The sequence below is a fragment of the Sturnira hondurensis genome, unplaced genomic scaffold (genome assembly GCF_014824575.4).
Source record: "Sturnira hondurensis isolate 20B ecotype Veracruz unplaced genomic scaffold, ASM1482457v3 Scaffold0002039, whole genome shotgun sequence".
Lineage (NCBI taxonomy): Eukaryota > Metazoa > Chordata > Mammalia > Chiroptera > Phyllostomidae > Sturnira > Sturnira hondurensis.
This window is the reverse complement of record NW_028074670.1, coordinates 1,945,010-1,965,155: the sequence shown is the minus strand read 5'-3', so window position 1 is coordinate 1,965,155 and position 20,146 is coordinate 1,945,010. Positions and strand designations below refer to the sequence as shown.

The 20,146-nt window shown below is 50.9% G+C and overlaps 1 protein-coding gene across 1 annotated transcript in view; it reads right to left on the bottom strand.

Annotated features, from left to right (window-relative positions):
• Positions 1 to 20,146, bottom strand: part of POLR1A (RNA polymerase I subunit A) — a 90,522-nt gene that overhangs the window by 7,883 nt on the left and 62,493 nt on the right. Inside the window, exons 19-28 of the mRNA XM_037039141.1 lie at positions 18,971 to 19,069; positions 17,473 to 17,625; positions 16,025 to 16,107; positions 13,505 to 13,670; positions 12,441 to 12,662; positions 11,430 to 11,644; positions 9,261 to 9,428; positions 8,236 to 8,371; positions 7,650 to 7,807; positions 2,341 to 2,467 (exon numbers count right to left, since the gene is read on the bottom strand). Coding sequence (XP_036895036.1) covers positions 2,341 to 2,467; positions 7,650 to 7,807; positions 8,236 to 8,371; positions 9,261 to 9,428; positions 11,430 to 11,644; positions 12,441 to 12,662; positions 13,505 to 13,670; positions 16,025 to 16,107; positions 17,473 to 17,625; positions 18,971 to 19,069 — 1,527 coding nt within the window. The remainder of the gene's footprint in view (positions 1 to 2,340; positions 2,468 to 7,649; positions 7,808 to 8,235; positions 8,372 to 9,260; positions 9,429 to 11,429; positions 11,645 to 12,440; positions 12,663 to 13,504; positions 13,671 to 16,024; positions 16,108 to 17,472; positions 17,626 to 18,970; positions 19,070 to 20,146) is intronic.

Here is a 20,146-nt window from a genome sequence, read left to right as displayed (position 1 = left end):
AATGTACACAAACCCACTCATCAGGGGATCAGCACCGGAAGGGACCAATGTGCTTGTGGGTAGTGGAGGAAGTGACTCAAAGTGGGGTGAGAGCAGAAAAAACAACACTGTTCCCTCTCAGACCTCTCCCCCATAGACAGCGCCATAGCACAGCCATGTGGGCACCCCGCCCTGGGGAATACCTATGGCTCCACCCCTTATAATCTAACAGGTGGGCAGAGACAAAGAAATATGGCCTACATGAAAGAATAGATCAAAACTCCAGAAAAAGAGCTAAGCAATGAGGATATGGCCAACCTAGTAGATAGAGAATTCAAAACACTGGTAATCAGGATGCTCACAGAAGTCATTGAGTACTAATGCAAAATAAAGGAAGAAGTGAAGGCTATGCAAAGTGAAATAAAGAAAAATATACAGAAAACTAACAGTGACGGGAAGGAAGATGGGACTCAAATAAACATGGAGCAGATGGAAGAAATAAACCTTCAGTTGGAACAGAATGAAGAAAGAATTCAAAAAAAATGGGGAGAGGCTTAGGAACCTCCAGGATATCTTTAAACGTTCCAATATCTGAATTTTAGAGGTGCCAGAAGGAGAATAGGAAGAACAAGAAATTGAAAACTTATCTGAACAAATAATGAAGGAGAACTTCCCCAATCTGGTGAAGGAAATAGACTTCCAAGAAGTCCAGGAAGCTCAGAGTCCCAAAGAAGAGGGACTCATGGAAGCATCCACCAAGGCACATCATAATTACATTCCCCAAGATTAAAAATAAGAAGAGAATCTTAAAAGCAGCAAGAGAAAAGGAGACAGTTACCTACAAAGTAGTTCCCGTAAGACTGTCAGCCATATCTCAAAAGAAACCTTGCAGGCAAGAAGGGACTGGAAAGAAGTATTCCAAGTAATGACAGGCAAGGACCTCCATCTAAGATTGCTCTATCCAGCAAAGCTTTCATTGAGAATGAAAAGGCAGATAAGTGCCTCCCAGATAAAGTCAAGTTCAAGGAGTTCATCATCACCAAGCCCTTATTACATGAAACGTTAAAGGGACTTATCTAAGAAAAAGAAGGTCAAAACTATGAACAGTAAAATGACAAGAAACTCGCAACTATCAACAACTGAACCTAAAAAAAACAAAACAAAAACAAGCTAAGCAAACAACTAAAACAGGAACAGAATCATAGAAATGGAGATCACATGCAGGGCTTTCAGCAGGGAGGGGGAGAATAAGGGAAAAGATACAGGGAATAAGAAGCATAAATGGTAGGTACAAAATAGACAGGGGAGGTTAAGAATAGTATAGGAAATGGAGAAGCCAAAGAAGTTATATGTACAAACCATGGACATGAACTAAGGAGTGGGGGGAATGCTGTAGGGAGATGGGGTACAGGATGGAGGGGAATAAAAGGGAGAAAAATACAGGACAACTATAATAGCATAATCAATACTTGAACAAATTTTTTTTAATGCCAAGACTTTCCAAGTCATTGAAAGAAGATACTGCAGAATATTGCTTCAAATATTTTGTTGCAGGTGAAGATAAAGACAAAGAATTGTTTTGGTGGAATACTGAGCATTTTAAATACCAAGTATTTATACCTTCCTCTTTCTGACCTCGGCTCCTAGTTTCTTAGTCTCCTGGGACCACAGAGCAGGCAGGGACCGTGCCGGTCTTTGTTGCGACCCCGCCAAAGGCAGGCTCGCCGCATTGGCACAGCCTACTGCTGCACAGCTCCACAAGCTGCTGGCTCAGACGACACTTGGGGCCTGTCCCTGCGCTGCCGCGGGTTCCCTGGCAGACAGGGTGTTATCACTGCCGGACTATTCTGCCCCCGGTGGCTTTTCCCTTTTTTCGTCACTAAAGTCCAACTTCTCTGCTTCAAAATGTCTCTCTGGCCCCTGCCAGTACCCTGTCAGCCTGAATTTATTGGGCCTAGGTAAGGCAAAAGGCAGAGAAAAATGAAATAGCAAAAGAACTCCCAAAAGCCCAGCAAGGTACCATTACTTTGTGTCCATCCTCAGGATAAAAAAAATCACTCACTGAAGTGTCCCTGAGAGTGGACAGATGAACAACCTGGGGCCCAGACCAGGGCCAGCCAGACCATGCTGCCTCCCCTTCCCACCACACCCGAGAAGTCACTGTTGTTTCTCGGCTCTCCACACAGCAGACAAATGCCAAGGTAAGTGGAGAGATGGGCCAATGCCAGCAAGGGGCTGAGGAGTGCTGAGCACAGCCACGGACCCTTCCCAGAAGAGAAGACTAAGTGAGCTGCCACCCACTTTGCAGCCCTGGGACCCTCCCTGTGCCAGTCCCCAGAGGCCCCTGGAGCATCCACTCACCCGATTCCTCCCTGACCCCCCGGGGTTGTCTAGATCCCGTTGGGTAGCTCTTCGCGTGTTCACGCTTCTGAAAGTGGATGCTTTGTTACTCTTCTTCCTGATGGATTCCACCAGAGTTTTAAAGAATCTAAAGCAAGAAAAAGCCACGCAGATCTGTTCAGTAACAGCATCTCCACTCTCCCCTTGCTGCAGGGGTCAGATGTTCTGCCCAAGGACCTCACACCCACACAGGCTAACCTTGGGGATTTACACTACACACGAGGCCCACACTCCCAGGAGTGCGGCTCTGAGCACCGCAGTCTCCTGAGCCCTAACTCCACTGCTTGTGAAACGTGGGTATTAGTACGCTTTCTGCAACCTTGTTTTAAGGATCTGGAAGTCACACTATGTCCAATACCCGTCATAGGGCTTGGCAGAACGGTGCTTAGTCAAGGACAGTTACTGGTACAGTGGTGGCTGTCGTCCAGCAAACAGCGGCATCTACAGTAGGAGAGGGGAGGCCAGCAAGCACGAGGACCTTCCCCCTACCCCCCCACCGTGCAGCTCCGGAAAGTGGCAATGCTGGGCCCATCAACTCCTGGGCCTGAAAGCTCCCATGTCTGGTGTGGAAATGAAGGAACTACAATGTGCAAAAGCTCACTGGACTCTCAAAGGCAGTGACAACTTACTCTGCGGCAGTAAATCCCGTCATCAGGCTCAAACCAAAAACCAATTTAAAAGAACTAATTCAAGCACCACCTAGGGGGCCTTTCCTCATCCCAGGCCCCTTCCTCCTGAGGTATTTTTTATGCTCCCTTAGGGCTTCACCCCACCCCTCGCTCCCCTGTCCACATAATCTCTTGCCTGTCTACTTCAATGGCCCAGAACAGCATACTGAAATGGACAGCTTTTCATTATCATCATGGAAAGTATCAGGGGTCTCCAGGGTCCAGGCAACCATCCTGCATTCTCTGAGCCATTATCCCACCCATCATGTGCCCTGGGGCAAATCAAGGATGAAGGACAGGAGCTCAGAATCTTAATTTCAGAAGCAGGCAGGTCGAATGTTTATTATTTTGCTCATTATAAGCAAAAAAACTGCTATTCTTTTCCTTCCTTATGGAAGAGTGTAGAAGGTCCTCAGAAATTTAAAAATGGAACTGCCTTATGATGCAATTCCACTACTGGGTATCAACTGAAAAATCCAAAACACTAATTCAAAAAGACATAAAAAAAGAATGAAATCTGCCCTCCTATTTTAAAAAAAAAAACTTTTAAAAGTTTACATGATTTTTCTGGGTGTTCTGCCCTTGGCAGAAAAAAGGCTCCTCACCCAGTACTCCGAGGTGGATCTTAGTCACTGAGCACTGGGGACAGAGATGACATGGCCAGACTGGGGGGTGGGCAAGCTTGACTTTAGCAAGACACAATACAGCTGGGAAGTGGGGGCCCAAGAGATGCTTCTGGAAGGACAGACTTTGATTCCAGACCCTGTCCCACTGGAGACTGGAGAGGAGGGCTCTGATCTCACCTGTGCACTGAGTCCGTGCCCACCTGGCGCCCGGTCCCTGTGTGGAGTGGAGGAGATGAGACAGGGCGGATGGAGGTGGAGGCACAAGGCTGCATAGTAGCCGCTCGTTACCTCCCTCTACTGCAGGGCTGCTGCTCTGACTTAGCAGGCCGTCGTTTTGTGGCAATGTCACTCACTGGAGGCTCTTCCCCCAGCATTTCAAGCCCTTACAACTGTCCAACCCTCATTACACACCTGCTCACACCACCTCTGTGTATGCTCTGTGCTCACACTCAAGCCATTTGCTCTGCAATTGTCCCAGCCCCTTATCTAACACTGGGCTGCATTCTCTGCACCCCACCCCACTGAAAGGTTGGGTCCAAGTACAGATGTAATTCTCCCAAGAGACCTTTCCTAATCTCCCCAGCTGGGGATCCTTCCTACCTTGTCTGCCTCTTCTGGTGAATAGGACTGGTGTGGAACGTGAGAGAAGGTGAAGAAGCAGACTAAACACTTGGCCAGTAAGTGGCAGACACATTACCAGTGTGCTAGGGTTCTCCTGGAGGTGAGAACAGTTTGCCCTTCTGTGATTTTGCCAAGAGGAAGTGGACTGAAGGCCCACCAGGACCGTGCTAGGAAGGGCTGGATGTTTGTCAGAACGTGGCAACTGCAAGTGAACAGGAGGGGCAGGCTGCGCAGAAAGCTCCCACTCCACATAAATAATTATAAACAGAGAACATGACCCTTAGCTGTTTCCGAAAGCGCCTGGCAATGGCCCCAACACCTGCTGTTTTCAAAGTCAGACTCACAGAGGCGATGACTGCAGACGGCCAACCCGGTCAATTCACGGCTGGGGCCCGGAGGCCAGAACTTGAACGCCCTGACTCTGCCTCAGTGCTCTTTCCACTTCACCTCCTCCGGCTGATCTTCCAGATACTTTACACAAGTATTCAAAGTGACAGGTGACAGTACAAATACCGAGGGGGCCTCAAATGCTCACATGTCTCCCTCTGGGAAAGTGTCTCTGTGTATCTACTTCGGTTTGTTTCGTGCCTGTGTCAGAACAGTCTCATGAACCCTCATGCACTGTTAGTGGGAATGTAAAGTGGTGCAGCCTCTATGGAAAAGAGTGTGGAAGGTCCTCAGAAATTTAAAAGTGGAACTGCCTTATGATCCAGCAATTCCACTACTGGGTATCAACTGAAAATTCCAAAACACTAATTCAAAAAGACAGATAAAAAAGAATGAAATCTTGCCATCTGTGATGACATCATGGACCTAGAGGGTACGTTAAGTGAAGCAAGTCAGACTAAGAAAGACAAATGCTGTGTGCTTTCGCTTCTAAGTGGAATCTAAGACCAAACCAAACCAAAACAAACCAAACCAAACCAAACCAAACCAAACTGGACTCACAGAACAGATGGGTGTTCCCAGAGGAGTGGGGCGGGGTGAAATGGATAAAGGGGATTAAGAAGTACAAACTTCCAGTTATAAAATAAATAAGTCATGGGATGAAACGTACAGCCTGAGGCAAAAATATTGTATTAACTTTGTACGGTGACAGGTGGTAATGAGACTTATTGCAGTGACCATTTCACAATGCACACAAATGTCCAGTCACTCTGTTGTCCACCAGAAACTCATGATATTGTATGTCAATTATTCTTGAATTAAAGAACAGTGTCGTGATCTCACAGCTGGGAGAGATAAAGGGAAGAAAGGGAGGGAAGAAGAGAGAAAGGAGAGTAAAGAGAGAGGTGGGGGAGGGGCGGGAGAAAGTTTCCCCTTGGGCAGGATTACTCTTCCCCCAGCACACTCCCATCCCTGGGTCCGTGGGAGGCCCTAGAGGGTGCTTCAGCGCCCAGACCTGACAAAGGCAGCCCGAGCCACGCCCTGGTCCACGTGCCACTGCTTCCCTCACCTTTGGCCAGTTCTGCTGAAGTCACGGCGGAGTAGCTCCACCAGGAGCTGCTCTACCCGCTTTGTTTATCACAGCCCTTCAAGCACACAAGAAAATACAAAGTAGGAATAGAAAGGTATTTCATTGCTAGGAAGAAGCCAGGGCTGTCCCTCTTCAAGAAGAAATTTTTAACATGTGATGGATTTTCAACTCCCCGAGATAGGGCGAGTAAAAACAAGTCTATGCACAGCCTGGTGCATGCCTCCTGCAGACCCACCTTCTCCACAGGCCTTAAATGACTGGAAATGAGGCAGATCATCCAATGCCACCTGTTCTGCTAATTCTCAAGTGGCCATGTGATCCTAATTCCCATCCCTCAGAAGAGGGCTGCCTGGCCAGCACAAACATGCAGGGCCTTTGGGAAGTATGTTCCTCCCTGTTACTTAATGAGCTGGCAGGCTGGTGCACAGATGGGTCTCCTGTGACATGGCTCAGCACCACGAGAACACAGGGCCCACATGACAGAACGAATCTTCTTCACCCAGGCAGACATCGATGCAGATGTTCCCCGAAGCCCAGCCAGCAACACCTTCACCCAGGGCTCATGTAAACAGGGACAGGATCTGCCTGGTCAGTGATCACCATCCAAAGGGCTTCAGGGCTTCACATCCAAGCTCACCTACCACAGCTCCCACTGGCCAAAATGCCACCTGTTTAGAGGGCCGGACTAAAGCCAGCTCACACCTCCAGAAGAGAGTGAGGGCACAGGGCAGGACAGCCACCCTCTCCTGGCCATGCTGCCTTGTGACCTGATGCTAACGGGAGCCACTCAGTAAAGGCTGGTGGGACAGAGGAATGCAGTGGGCGTTCTGCCTCTACTCTGCCGCCACTGGTTCTGTTTCTGACCAGCATGGAGAAGACCCGACCAGTGGTCTAGGTTAGAAGTTGTGGTCAGTGGTCTGCACCCAACTCCTGCCAACAGACAGGATCTATTTGGGCCTCACCAGGCTTTTAAAAAGATGTAAGTTAGTTGCCGATGTTTAAAAATCAGGAGACTTTGTATTTACAAAAGCAAAAGCAAGTAACTAAACCACAGAAAAGTAACTAAAAGACAGAAAAAAGATTGGGGGTGGGGGCTTTCCTTTTCCTTTTTTGAATCAGAAGATCTGCCCCATGTTCCCAGCTGCTGGAGGCAGGTTCTGCACACTCCGGCCTGCCACGGGCTTCCCAACCTGCTTCACGGGCCTCTGCTACCCACAGGGCCCTGCAGCCATTTCAGTTTGCATCCCACTGTCTGGCTAGTCAAAGGGCGTCGCTGGCTCCTCCTGGCTGGCCCCACCTTCCCATTGCTGTGTACTTCACATTGTGGCTTGTGCTTTTCAAATGCCCAACAGTGACTCAAACCTCAGAGAAAAAGGATGTTCATTGCCCCTATCCAAAGACAACTAGAATTTCCCTCTGAGGAGTGGAGGAAACCCCAGTTATAGAACTGGCATTTATGAGCAGCGAGCCACAGGCATACTGCTCTTAACACGATATAAATGTATCAGGAACTGCATTATGCTGCCTGGAATTTACATCACGTCCTGAGCGCTGCACCACTGCAGCACCACTGCGATGGGGCTCATTTCTCTTTTAGGGGACACATACGTCCACATCTTAGAGCTTGCAAACCCGAGAACAGGAGATCATCAACCAGAAGGAAGCGGGTTTAGGAAGTGGTATATGGTCAGTGCAGTCACACTTGCAAGACACAGGATGGGTGCAGTTTCCAGATAAGGCTGCAGGGCCTGCTGTTTTCCTGAGCAATTCCCTCGAAGAACTAATCTGTGCGTATAGACCTAATCGCCAAGAGTCCCGCAGCTAGGAGAGCTCAAGATCCACGACAAAGTCCAGTGACACAGCGGCCTGAGTCCTGACCTTGTTTCCATGAAGTGCAGAATGTCCTCAGGTCTCAAGCACTTCTCCTGCTGGTAATAGGCATGGGGCAGGAACTGAAACCGCAGCTGGTACACCCTGAACTTGTTCTGTTTTTCTCCCATCCGGAAGGACTCCTGGACATCAATTTTCTGCAATACCTAGAACCAGATACACAGGGAAAACCCAACTTGCCCAGGTACCAAGGAATTACAGGTGGGTTACGGAAAGCCTGAGGACTTGGGGGGAATGGGATGGAACCAATTTCTTTGGGGCCAAAATCCGAAAGAAACTCCCACAGCCTACAGGTCACCCCCAGAGAAAGCTGCAGGGGGTGGACCATGGGCTCTGGCAGGGCTAGCCTAGGGAGTGTCTGTATTTTTAAGGCACACGAGAATGCTACATATAGCTAATACTTACTTTCACAGCTTGCTGACCCATCCCTGCTCAGCACCTGGCACAGAAAGCTTCCCTCTCATTGGTGGGAGTCTGAGGCCAGGGTGTGAACCACCAGCAAAGCCATCCTTCATGGATGGGAGGACGCAGGAAAAGGCTTGCCCTGTCTGTAGCGGTGCTGAGAGACAATTACCTCCCCTAAGCACACCCTGGTGAGCTGCCTCTTCAGGCTTTTGACTCTCTTCAATGCTTTTCGGGTGTTGAGGACGGGCACGCTCATCATGGGTGTCTTGATGTTGGCGCTGGCCACCATGAGAATCTCCCTTAACCTGTCACATAACAAGGACAACTGATCACAAAGGGGCACCCAGATTCCCTACCTAAGGCTTTCTTGTCAGAGCTCTCTGGGGTCTGAGAGCGACCTTGGGGTCTTGCAGGTTAAGTCCCAGCTCTGGCCCCATGAGTGACAGCAAGGGACTCTCCCATCAGTTTCCTCCACTGGAGCATGGCTCTTCAAGGACAGAACTGTGTCTTATTCTTGTTTATCACCCGTGCCTTGTGTATAGCGGGTGCTCATGAAGAGCTTACAGAATGAATGAAAGGTAATCGGTGTCTGCAGTGCTCCTACTGGATGCAGGCACCATGCTCCAGGCCTTGCCATGGGCTCAGCCTGACTGCACAGTAGGGTGGGCCCCCACTACTGTGGGGGGTGGGGGTGGCAAGGATCCTGAGGCTGAGGAAGCCAAGGAACCTGTCTGAGAACATGGCAAGGCCAGGCATCAAATGCAAGTGGCCCGTTCTTTCCTCTCGCCTACTGGCCACCATTCTGTCGGATGCACGCATCTTCCCGAAGGGCCAGGGCCACTGTGGGCCACAATCTAGGTGGGTGGTGCCCCAGAGTTGGGCAACCAGGTGGCACAGAATGGGGCTTGTGAACACCATCTTCCTGAGTCCTGACACCAGGAGTATGAGGTTTTATAACCATCCTGTGTTATTCCGACACAGGAGTTGGCAGTAGGATAAATGGAGATTGTAAGAGGCCCCCCTCCCCCCCGCCCCCCGAGACTGCACAGAAAAGCTGGATTCTGGAAATGCCAACCCCGATCCCCACTTTGATGAGACCCTGTCTTTTAGTTAGGTACCCACACACTGATTAAATGAGTTATTCCCCAGAAGTGGGCTAGGACAGACCCCACACCAGGCACCCTTGTAGCCCACCTTGGAATGCCCAGGGTGACGTTCATCTCGCCTCTGCCGGCAAAGTGGAAAGTGTTCAGGGTCATCTGTGTGGAGGGCTCCCCAATGCTCTGGGCGGCCAGCAGCCCCACCGCCTCGCCGGGGTCGCACAGTGAGCGCTGCCACTTCAGCTGCAGCAGAGTCCTCAAACTGGAATCCAGGGAGGGGCAACAGAGCTTAGGAGCAGACACCGCCCTGCTGCGGCGCTGTCGGGAGGTGTCCCCACCACCCAGAACTAGGGGACATGGAATTATTCCCTCTCCTCTCTGGGCTGGTAATTCCTAACAAGTGATCCTCTAGCCCTGGAATTCCTGCTAATGATCCTGAAATGTCCTAAATTACCCAGCCCAGATCCCAGCGGGATGACTAAAGTGCTAGATGTTCGTGCTTCGACCGATGTGTCTCCGAGTGTCACGTGTCCACACTGCGCCAGTACAAACCCCTGAGCCGTGAGAATGTCTGGGGTCATTAGTCACATTTTCCTTTGTTAGTTCCTTTCCCTCACTAGCTGGGACAGTTTGGAGAAGGCTTAAAGCTCCTGCTGTATCAACTGGAAAGAGGTTCACTGGGCAATTAAGGGGACTTGGGGGGCAGATGGCAGGTGTGTTTATTTTCTTAATTAGTGCAAACAGCTGCCACATCAGAGCTTTGCATGCCTAAAATTTTGTAATTACTAGCCATCTTTCCTTTTAGAGCCTCGGGAATACTGTAGTACCCCCCCCACACAGAACAAGGAAAGGCTCAACAAATGGAGACTAAGCAGACGAATGTGTGAATGCAGAAGAAATCAAAACGTTCCTATGCATTTTTTGTTGACTTTTCATACAAAACGTTTCAGACTTTTCATAACCTGATGTGTCTTCTCTCCCAATTACTTCAATCCAGTGAGGTTTGTACACACATCAATATTCCTGTCAGAAAAAAAACCTTCAAATACTCCCAGAACTTTGGAGTTGCACCTGGAGCTGGCTGCTTGCTAACAGGTCCCCTGCAAAAGCCACTGAGGCAGAATTGCTGTCCCATCTTGGCCCTGCAAATCCATGTGATGCTCCCCAGGACCGACCTCTCCACACGGCTGATGTGCAGCTGGAGGGAGGGCCAACACAGACTTTCAGAGAGTAAACAGCAGCACCCTGAGCTGCAGGGGAGCACGTGAAGGGGCTGGGGGGCCCAGGGCTTCCTCTTGCAGGGAAAGCCCGGCTAGCAGCTGTGGTAACCAGCATGACCTACCCTATCATGAAATCTCCGAGGCCTGTCTAGAGGACCACTTTAAGGGGTACAGAGAAAGCCCTGTCACTCCCATCTAGGTCTTCCCCTCCAGGATCTATCTGTCTCTGCTCCTTGCCCATCCTGAGTCCCATCTTCCAGCTGCAGTCCCTGGACTGTGTCACCCTCTAGGCACCTGGCCGGTTTCACCAGGGGCAAGAAAAGCAGCAGGATACAGCAGGTGATCTCTGTGCTTCCAGCTCTTCAGGCAGGGCTTTGTAAACGAAGTGGGAAGGACCTCTGACTACCCGCCAAGACCAGCCCCCAGCAGGCATTCCTGTGGGGGCACTTTGGATGTTTTAATGCCACTGATTGGATGTTTTAATGCCTCAGTGCTGGTTCATGTCTGGCTTCCCACTGCCTAGACCACAGGACTTTCTTTACTGGTTTTATTTTGTGTGTGTGTGAAAATATGCAAACTGAGGACAACATGTGGTCCTTCTTCCTTAAGGCTTTGAAACCTGAAGCTCAAAGGATCATTGGAGTAATCAGATCCAACCCCTCACAAAAGGCTAAGACACCGTGTCATGAAGGGGTGACTGATTTGCTCTCACAGAGTTGTCAGCCATGGAGTGGCAGCTGGGCTCTCAATTAGCCACACCCATCGCACCAAGCTGAAGAGAGGGGCCATTTCTGCAAGCCTCTGTCCCCAGAGCTCTCTTCTCTGTCCTGTCCCAGATGAAGATGTCCACTCCTGCCTACCTGCTCTTATCTCCTGTCCCAGGGCCCTCAGGGCTCGCACAGTGCCCCTCTGTTTCACTTCCCTCCCTCCTGCTGGGGTCTTGAACCAGGAGGCAGCCCTCATCTTCTGGAGTGGGCAGGGAAGGGCCAGACAGCAGATATTTTTTACTCTCCACGTACTGAGCAACACATCAATGGCATTACCTGTCAAGAGAAAGATCTGACTTCTCAAAACTCTTCTCTGCTTGAGATGCCCACTCGCAAATATAATCATCCACCCTTTTCTCAAATGTTTCTGACACCGATGCAAAGTAGATATCTGGGCGCCAGACAGACAGACTGGGGTCCGGACAAGGAGCTGCCTTCTTCTGGTACTTCCTTCGGCTCTGTTCGTCTAACTCGCTCCACATGCTCAACATCTGCAAGGAAGAACGGGGCTCAGCCACACTGGAGGACACCAGGAATGGCTCCGCTCCCTGGATGCCCAGTAGGATAAGGAGAATCAAAGGCACTGGCTTTAAGTGAGAGCGGGAAAACAGATAAGAGTCCTGACTGCAACGAGAAAACAACTCAGCTTTTAAAATAGGGAGACACTGAACCCGTCCCAGGGCTGGCTGCCTGACTACCATTCTACGGCTCTTTGTCCTGGCCCATGCTAGCCCAGGCTGGGGACTGGCAAGTTAACATCCAAACCAGGGTTCTTTTAGGATAAAAGAGGGCACTATTAATAAGAACACTAGGATAGGGGGCAAAATCGGGACTGCCCTAGGCTAACCAGGACAGTCATAGTGAGCCAGGTGATCTGTGTTTGCCCCTCTCTGGGCTTTCACACCCCGAGGCTGTCCCACAGCAGCCACTTCACAGCGTCCCCTGCCTCCCGGGTCCCAACAACGGAGGGGAAGGTAAGAGAGGGGATCCTGGCATTCACTTCCCACCCTCTCTAAGGAGCCTCTGCCCATAGCCACCACCTGCTCCTTCATGCCTGGGAGGCAGGGAACCAAAGGTAACAGTCCCAGCTAGTTTCCTTGAACCCTGCCCACACCTTTGGAGACTGCCCTCCTTAAACCGCTACTTGAGTACCACGTGTTTCCTGGCAGCAAATGAAGCCAGACTTCATTATCATACCTTCTACCAGGGAGACAACCCCTCTCTCCCTCACCTCCTGGCTGAGGCCTGTATGCGCTGGGCACTGGAGAAATGGCCCCCCCGAGTCACCTGGTGAGTCCCAGGGCTGCGGCCAAGCTGATTCGCGTCCTGGAGGTTCAAGGCTTTCACAGCTGCCTGAACTTTCTGGGAATAACTCAGGAAGGCACCTCTTCTCTGTGGGGTGTTGGGATGCTTGCACTGCCATTTTTTGATGGCTCTGAAGTGGCGGAGAGCTTTTTGGGGATCTGCTCTGGATAAAACTTCATGGAGATGCTTTGACTTCATTATTACCTAAATAAATGAACAAACCACACCCATATACACCAAAGAGATGAGGGCGTGACCCAAGGGCCATGTCACACAACTTCAGGGAAGCATGATGGCTTGTGTGGAGCTGTCGCAACATCTTTCAGAGGGTCCTCACTCTGTGCAACCCAGACTTGGGAACTCTTGGGAGACATGGTCCCAGGAGCTGAGCAGTTGGGGGAGAAAATGGCACACACAGAGCCTCTTCAGGTCACAGGGGAGTTTGTAGGAAGGAAGGACAAGTGATGCCCCATAGCTCCGGGGCAGGTGCCAGGACAGAAAGGAGCCGGCACCGAGTGCAACCTTAGTCTGGCCACCTGCCTCGTGTCTCTGGACAGGTTACATCAGTTTCAATTTCCTACCCAAGAAAATGGGGTGACTGCTCAGTCAGCCGTGATGGTCATTCCTGAGGCAGTGAGGTATGGCATGAAAACCACAGGCCTGTGTCACGGGTGTGGGTTCAAACGCTGGCTCTGTTGCTCACCAGCCACTCACTGCAGCTCTGGTCCTCGGCTGCCTCGGCTGTGACATGCACAGAGGAAGGAAGACCTCTTTCCCCAGGTTACAGTGAGGGAGAGACCCAGACACCGTCCATGGTGTGCTTACGTTAGGGTCCCGCAAACGCCCCCAACGGCAGCTGTTGCTCTGGAGGTGCTCGTGCCCTCTGCCATCTCAGAGTCCATAGACGAGGTAAAAACATGGCAAGTGTTTCATACAACTGACTGGTGCTTTATAAACTCTTTCTGCTCTATCCTCTACAGCCACTATAACTGGGGGCAAAGCTAGGAGTGCCCGCCACCCCTGGCTGATGGGGGTCTGGCACCCACCTCATAGTTGCTGGCGAGGAAGGGGAACTGCTTGGGCTGTAAGAACTGCGTCTTAGGGATGTCCAGGCCGTCCTCCCCATACAGGAATTGCACGACACTGCCGTCGCTATCGCGGACTGTCAGGTCATACTGGACAACGAGACCCTCCAGATGCTTGATGATGCACCTGTATGGAGACCTGGCTTAGGGCCCACCAAGCTCACCACTCCCAGGGTGGGGCCAGGGGGGCAGCGGGAGGTGGAAAGGGGACTGCCATTCTACAGCAAAGCTCCACTCTAGGACTGCCAGCCTCCAAGGCCCCAGGCTCTGAGCTACAGCGCCTCTCAGTGAGCAGCTGCTGCTGTGTGCCTGACAGGGTGGCTGTCACTGCTGGGCCCTAGCTCCCACCTCCAGACCCCACTGCCGGGACTACTGCCTGCCCTTTCACTATGTCACACTGCACAGCTCCCCAGGGACCAGTGGCGGAGGCAAAGCAGTCGGGCCATCTGCCCACAAGGCAGGCAAAGCAGTTGGGCCATCTGCCCACCCAGTCCTTCTCCAAAGCTGTCAGCCCAGAGATGCTGCCAGTCAGGGACACTAAAAAGACATTAGGAACTAAATGCAGATGTGATATCCTGAACCCAGAACCCTTTCCCCTCGGTTCTCCCAGTGGTACCTCACCCTCCTGGCTCTGCTGCCCTAGTGCTGGCCCCTTACCTCATCTCTGACCACTCTGCCTTGGTTTCTCCTCCTGCCACTTTAAGAGGCTTCCCAACAGCCACTGTGTCCCCAAGCTCCAAGGAAAGAGCTCAGTGTTAATCGCCACTGTATTCTTGGCAGCTCACCTGGCCAGGTTGATGCCGAGCACCCCCTTCCTCTGCTAAAAACGCTGAAGTGTGAGTGGCCGGCGCCCTGCTCGGCTCTACCCGCCTCACAGGGCTCCAGCTCTCAGCACAGCAAAGGCCTCTCAAGGCTGCATCCCCAGGTCTCTCCCAAGCTTCAGGCCTCATGTAAGGGTCCACTGGAACACGCCTACTTGAATAGTCTGCTGCTGCCCCTCACGCCACCCACACATTGTCTCCCCTCTACAGCCTCTTGCTTTCTGTCACTGTGCTGCCACTGAGGCCTGAAAACTCAGCTGGGGTGCTGCTACTCTGCCTCTTAGTCCTAAATTTTAGCCAGTTTTCCCCTTATCTTTGCCACATTTGCCTCTTCCTTCCCACTGCCACCCTCTGGAGGCAGCCTCCCAACCTCTCGCCTGTACCTCCGCCACAGCCACACTGGCCTCCCCCACCCCTCCGTCTGAAGCCCTGCACCTGCCTCCTCCACCAGGAACCCCCGCCAGCAGATGGGTCCTAGGGAGTCTGTGCCCCCTGTTCAATGGCTGCTGCTCTTCTGCTCCAGTCAGGGTCCCAACCTGCACTCAAATGGCCTTGGGGACTCCCACCCCCAGACTTAGCTGACCCTTTGTTTTCTACCTGTTTCTATACTTTCTCACATCAGTGTTTTTCTCTCTCCCTGCCCTCTCTCTAAGAGCAATGAAAAAATGTCTTCAGGTGAGGATTAACTAAAAAGATGGAGGTGGGGTGGATGTCACCCCTGCTCAGGGAAGGAACTGGCCATGAGACCCATGCCCCCAGAGGGGAGCTCACCCCACTGTACTAAAAGCAGCCAGTGAGGCAGACGGGCTCCTCACCGCCACGGGCTAAGTCAAGGGCAATGGACCAAAATAAGGGCTGCGGCCTGGGGGAATCTGGAGCTCAAAAGCAGGAGAAAGGAGAAAGCTGGGGCAGACAGGCAGGGGCAGACCTTTGCGGGGAGAAAGAAAGGAGCTGTGCCCTCCTGTCCAGGAGTCAGCTGAGTGCCTTGAGAACGTAACTTCAATGCAGGCCTGAAAGGTATGAGAACTTATTTTCTCAGTCTCCCCTTTTCCCACCGCCTTTCCACCAGCACCAGTTCTCTGGGCTCAGGAAAAAACGTTACCAAAAAGAGCGACCCTGCCTGCCAGGCATTCTGGAGTAAGGCCTTCTTCAGATTTTAGCTTCCTTCCCCCCAACCTGCTCAAACAGGCCAGTTAAAGTGGATACCTGTTTCTTGCCTCCCAGAGATGAGAGAAAGTAAGTAGGTCTATGCCGGGAAACCCCGAAGTGACACCTGCATCCAGAGAAATGGTAACTCCAGCCACAGACTCACAGGCAGGGCCCCAGGCCTGGCACCCTCTCCGTCCCCGACTGCTGAGCCTTCCCCGGGCAGAGGACCACCCCACCCCATCACCACGAGACCTTCCCCATACTCGTAACTTCCCTGGGAACGCAGGGGCCCCTTGGCTAAACCTCTGAACACATGTGCTGTTAATCCTCTAAAAGGGGAAGAGAAGAATACCTGCTATTTTTTGTCTCGGGATAACCACGGAAATTTTAAAGAAGTTTTTCATCCAAAGATACTCTAAGTGAACTGTTACTAAAAATGTGAGAGGTGACCAACGTGAAGGGTACTGGGATGCTGATTCCATCTACAGGTAGCAGAGCAGGTGCCTTTTACCTCTGGAGGTAGCCGGAGCGGCTGGTTTTCACGGCGGTGTCGACCAGACCCTCTCGCCCTGCCATGCAGTGGAAGAAGAACTCCTGCAGGAGAAGTGGGACCCAGGCCCCGGAGGGGGCAGTGAGGACAGTGTGCTTCCGAGAGAAGGCTCAGGCCAACGCCTCCGGCAGCCCTGCCTGACCTCCTAGGGCCCATGATGGCTCCAATGACCCCAGTGACTTCTGCCCCCACCCCTCACAGTGACTATTGTCTTGTCCTGCCCGAGAGCACAGGGACAAGAGGATGAGACATAATAGGTCCTGTTTAGGGGCCTGGCACGCCACCCTCAGTGTTATACCCCACACCCCACGTCCCGAACAGAAGAGGCTGTTCGGTGCTCGTCACTGTTCGGTTCAGCCCACACGACTGAATTCCACTTCCCACGGTGTTCACAGAGGTACAAAGTATTGCCCACAGTTTTTGATTGCAATCCACAGTAAGAAACACATTTACAACAGTGACCAGCAAACACATACACATAGGTACAAATGCACATAAAGATACACAACACAAACTAGGACTTCATGAAACTACTCCATCCCTTATGCTCTCTTCCCATCCTGTTCTCTTTTTATTACATAGAGAAATGCCAATCTCTATCTATTATAATGATTTCATGACTTACTAAGGGGTCGAAACCACGGTTTAAAAAATTCTGGTCTACGCCAGCTGTCTATCATCCTTTGCCAGAGGCCATGGCTGATCACTAGAGAATCGACATGGAATTGAGGTAAAAGCCCCTGGATCAGCTGACAGCCCTGAAACAGGGTCGGTCCTGTTCACAGCCTGGAATTAGTTGTCTGACCGTAACAATCATTGCTGCAGAAATGCGGCGCCAGGGAACCAAAGGTGCTAACTTTCAAAAACCCACTTCTGATGAGTCTGAAGAGCAAACTTCCTCCTAGGGGAGACTTCTGTTGCCGATCAAGGGTACCCTAGACATTTACTACGGCCAGTCAATTTTCCCACTGGGAAGGAGGAGCCATGGGAAGTTCTGTTGGGGAGCATCGTGAAACAAGCCTCCGTGATGATCCCTTCGGCAACTGAGAGCACCCGGTGAGGGGTCTCTCTTTCCCCTGTTGCCTTCAAATGCAGGTAAGAACTGGTTATGCCAGGGAGCACAGCAGGAAAAGGTGGAACTGAGATTGGTCTTATTCATCTTTTCATTTATCAGCAGACATTCACTGAGCTCCAAACACTGTGCCAGGCTCTGGCATCACAATGGTGGACATGCCACGGTTGCATCCTTATGGTCCTCATGGGCAGCAGGGGCTAGTGGGTAAGCAGCAAATGGCTGGGTATTTATTACTTGGATGTCCTGGCTCAAGGCTGTTGGGGTGAGTCAATGCCTTACTACCAGTGGGCCTAGAAGTGAGGAGAAAAGCCAAAAGGAAAACCAAAATACATACAGGAGGCTTGATGCCAGTGAGAAACCTGCCAGTGACAAAGCCGCCAGCCCTGGGGGTGAATTCATAAGGCTCAAAGCAGGGCAGTGACTTGCCAGATGCCATCAGTGGGGGTCTCCGGCCTTCCAATTCAATCTGGCCCAGCAGGCACGAGATCTGGAGGGAAGGAAACCCAAGATCAACATAATGCTTTGTTCCAGCAGGAGAGGGAGGGCCCGCTCTTCGAAATAAAACAAAACAAAACAACAAACAAACAAATAAGAAAACTATATGGAAACTGAGTTCTTAAAGGCCAACCTAGATTTGTGAATGAACCAGGAAAGCTCATGTTTCAAGAAAATAAATCTGTTTCCCTTCTGTTGACTGATGGAAATTTTTCACATTTAGGGCCAGTTGTACATGGGCTTTGAGAAGAAGCCATGCTTCAGAATCATCACGTAGAATATCTTCCTAGAAGAGACCTGGGTGCTGTTCCTAAGGGGGAAACTGAGGCCCGCAGGAAAAGTAATTTGCTGTGACCCTTGAATTCTAAGGCTGAAACAGAATAATACTGCCCAAACTTTTTGGTGGCGGGGGGTGAGGAAATAAGGAGAACAGTGTGTCTTGATTTCACTTCAGTCAAGGGGGCTTCCTGGTGGCCTTCTGCCCTCGATGCCCAGCCCCACTGCTCTGGGCCACCCAACAATGAGATGGCCCTGAGACCCTCTCAAGGCCGTCAACGTGGGAAATGTCCACCCAGGGTCTCAGCCCCAGGCTGGCTGCTTCACAGATCTCTCTCAAAGGTGTTATAACTTTGGTGACGAAAATGAAGGAGCTTTGTAAAATTTTTAAAAATTATGAAACATATTGAGTACTTGTTTACATTTCTTGACAAAATTAGAACTATGGCAGCAGAATCAATTTGCAAAACCCTTAAAGAGGCTTGTTTTGGCCTTCTGAAGTAGGGGAAATGGCTGCAATGTTCAGACGTACGCTTGGTCTGGCTTCTTGTACACTGCATTTTTTACTAAACTTTTAAAAAAAGGGGAGAAAGATTTTTTAAAAAGTTGTCAAGTCTTGTGAAAGTGCTGCCATAGCACTCAGGTAACCTGAGGAGATAGCGGGCCTCAAATGAAGGGTTAGAAACCTCTAGGACAATACTCAAAACACTAAATGGAAAAAAGCAGATCATGCACAACTGCAGGGTCTCAGCTAAGATTATACACACACACACGCAATATTTATAGATAACGTAAATGTACGTAATGAAATGGTATAGTGTGCAAATTACAACATCTATCTAGACTATATGTAGTATCTGGATACTGACATACGTATTTATTTCTAACATTGTTAGCAGTGGTAAGCTCCTGTACTGATTTCCACAGGCTTTTATATGTTTCAGTATGTGCCGCATTTTATATGCAATATAAATCCTTTTAAAATCAGAAACAAGTCTGAAAACTACCTCTTGCAATCCCCGCCCCCTCTGGCAAACCGGCCAACCAGCCTATGCCCGCACCTGCATGGTGTTCACCGTCGAACCCTTGGCTCCAGACTGCACCATCATCTGCAAGTTGTTCTCCGGGAACTGCCTGTGCAGGCCGAAAGGCATGCACGCCTGCGGATTCCAACACAGCGGTCAGTGGCCTTACCCCCTTTTGAAATCCCAGGTTCAGACGGTGAACCCAGAATGTGGAAACGACAAACTCACATTATTCAGAAATAAGCGCCAAGTCCCACTTGAGGTAAGAAGTCTCATTTGGCATTGACCTTGTTGCTAGAACCCCTAGAGGTCTGACAGTAGCCCCGTGTGCTGCTGTGAACATCATCTGCCAGGAAGCCTGAGGTTACTGTCCCCAGTAAACAGCAGCAAAAAGGGAGAAGCACAGGGGACAACAGATGCAGTTTGTGATTCTAAAAAGAAGCTGGTTAAAAAGAAAATCTGAGGCAGTGCCCTTGTGGATTCCCCCAGCAGAGCAAGGCCTTGGCTTGGCAACAATGACCAATATCCCATCAAGTTTGAACTGACTAACATGCTGCCCAAGCACCATGTGGGAGCCTTGCCTGGGTTTCTGGACTAGCGCTGGCAAGCAATACCTGGGGGTGGGGCCTAGGGAGCTGCTGGGAGGGGGCTCTGAGTCTATTTAAGCCTCTGTCTAGAGCTGCAGAGACTCAGATCAACACAGGAGAGGCACAGTGGGTGGGAAGAAGGGAGTTGGAGAGAAAAGAAGCAATTCTGAGATGCCTCTGGGACAATGCCCCCACCCCAGCATTCCCAGGCAAGCCTGGGAGCCAAGCGTCCCAGTTCTTGGGAGGTGCCGGGAAGGCTCCTCTGCATAAAACCTCTCAAGGATGAACTCGTACAAATTAGAAGTCTGTGTTCTTGGCAGCCTAAGGGCTGCTAAAAGCCAGTCAAACACTGACTTCTACCGAGTGCTGGCCTTGCCTCTTCCTCTCTTCCTCAGGTTTAGCTCTGAGGCCCATGAGGCAGGGTGAGGGTCAGGCTGGCCACTTCAAGTCACAGGACTGGGAGTCCCAGCTCTGGGACTAGAAGACAGAGAGAAATGGGCTGTGGTCTTGGCTTGTGCAGGGGGTTCCCTCTCCTTTCTCAATGGCATGTGAACGGGCTTAGTGAAAAGCAAACAAGGACTTTGGAGGACTTCCACAGTGCTCCTTCCATTTAAGAACACTATAT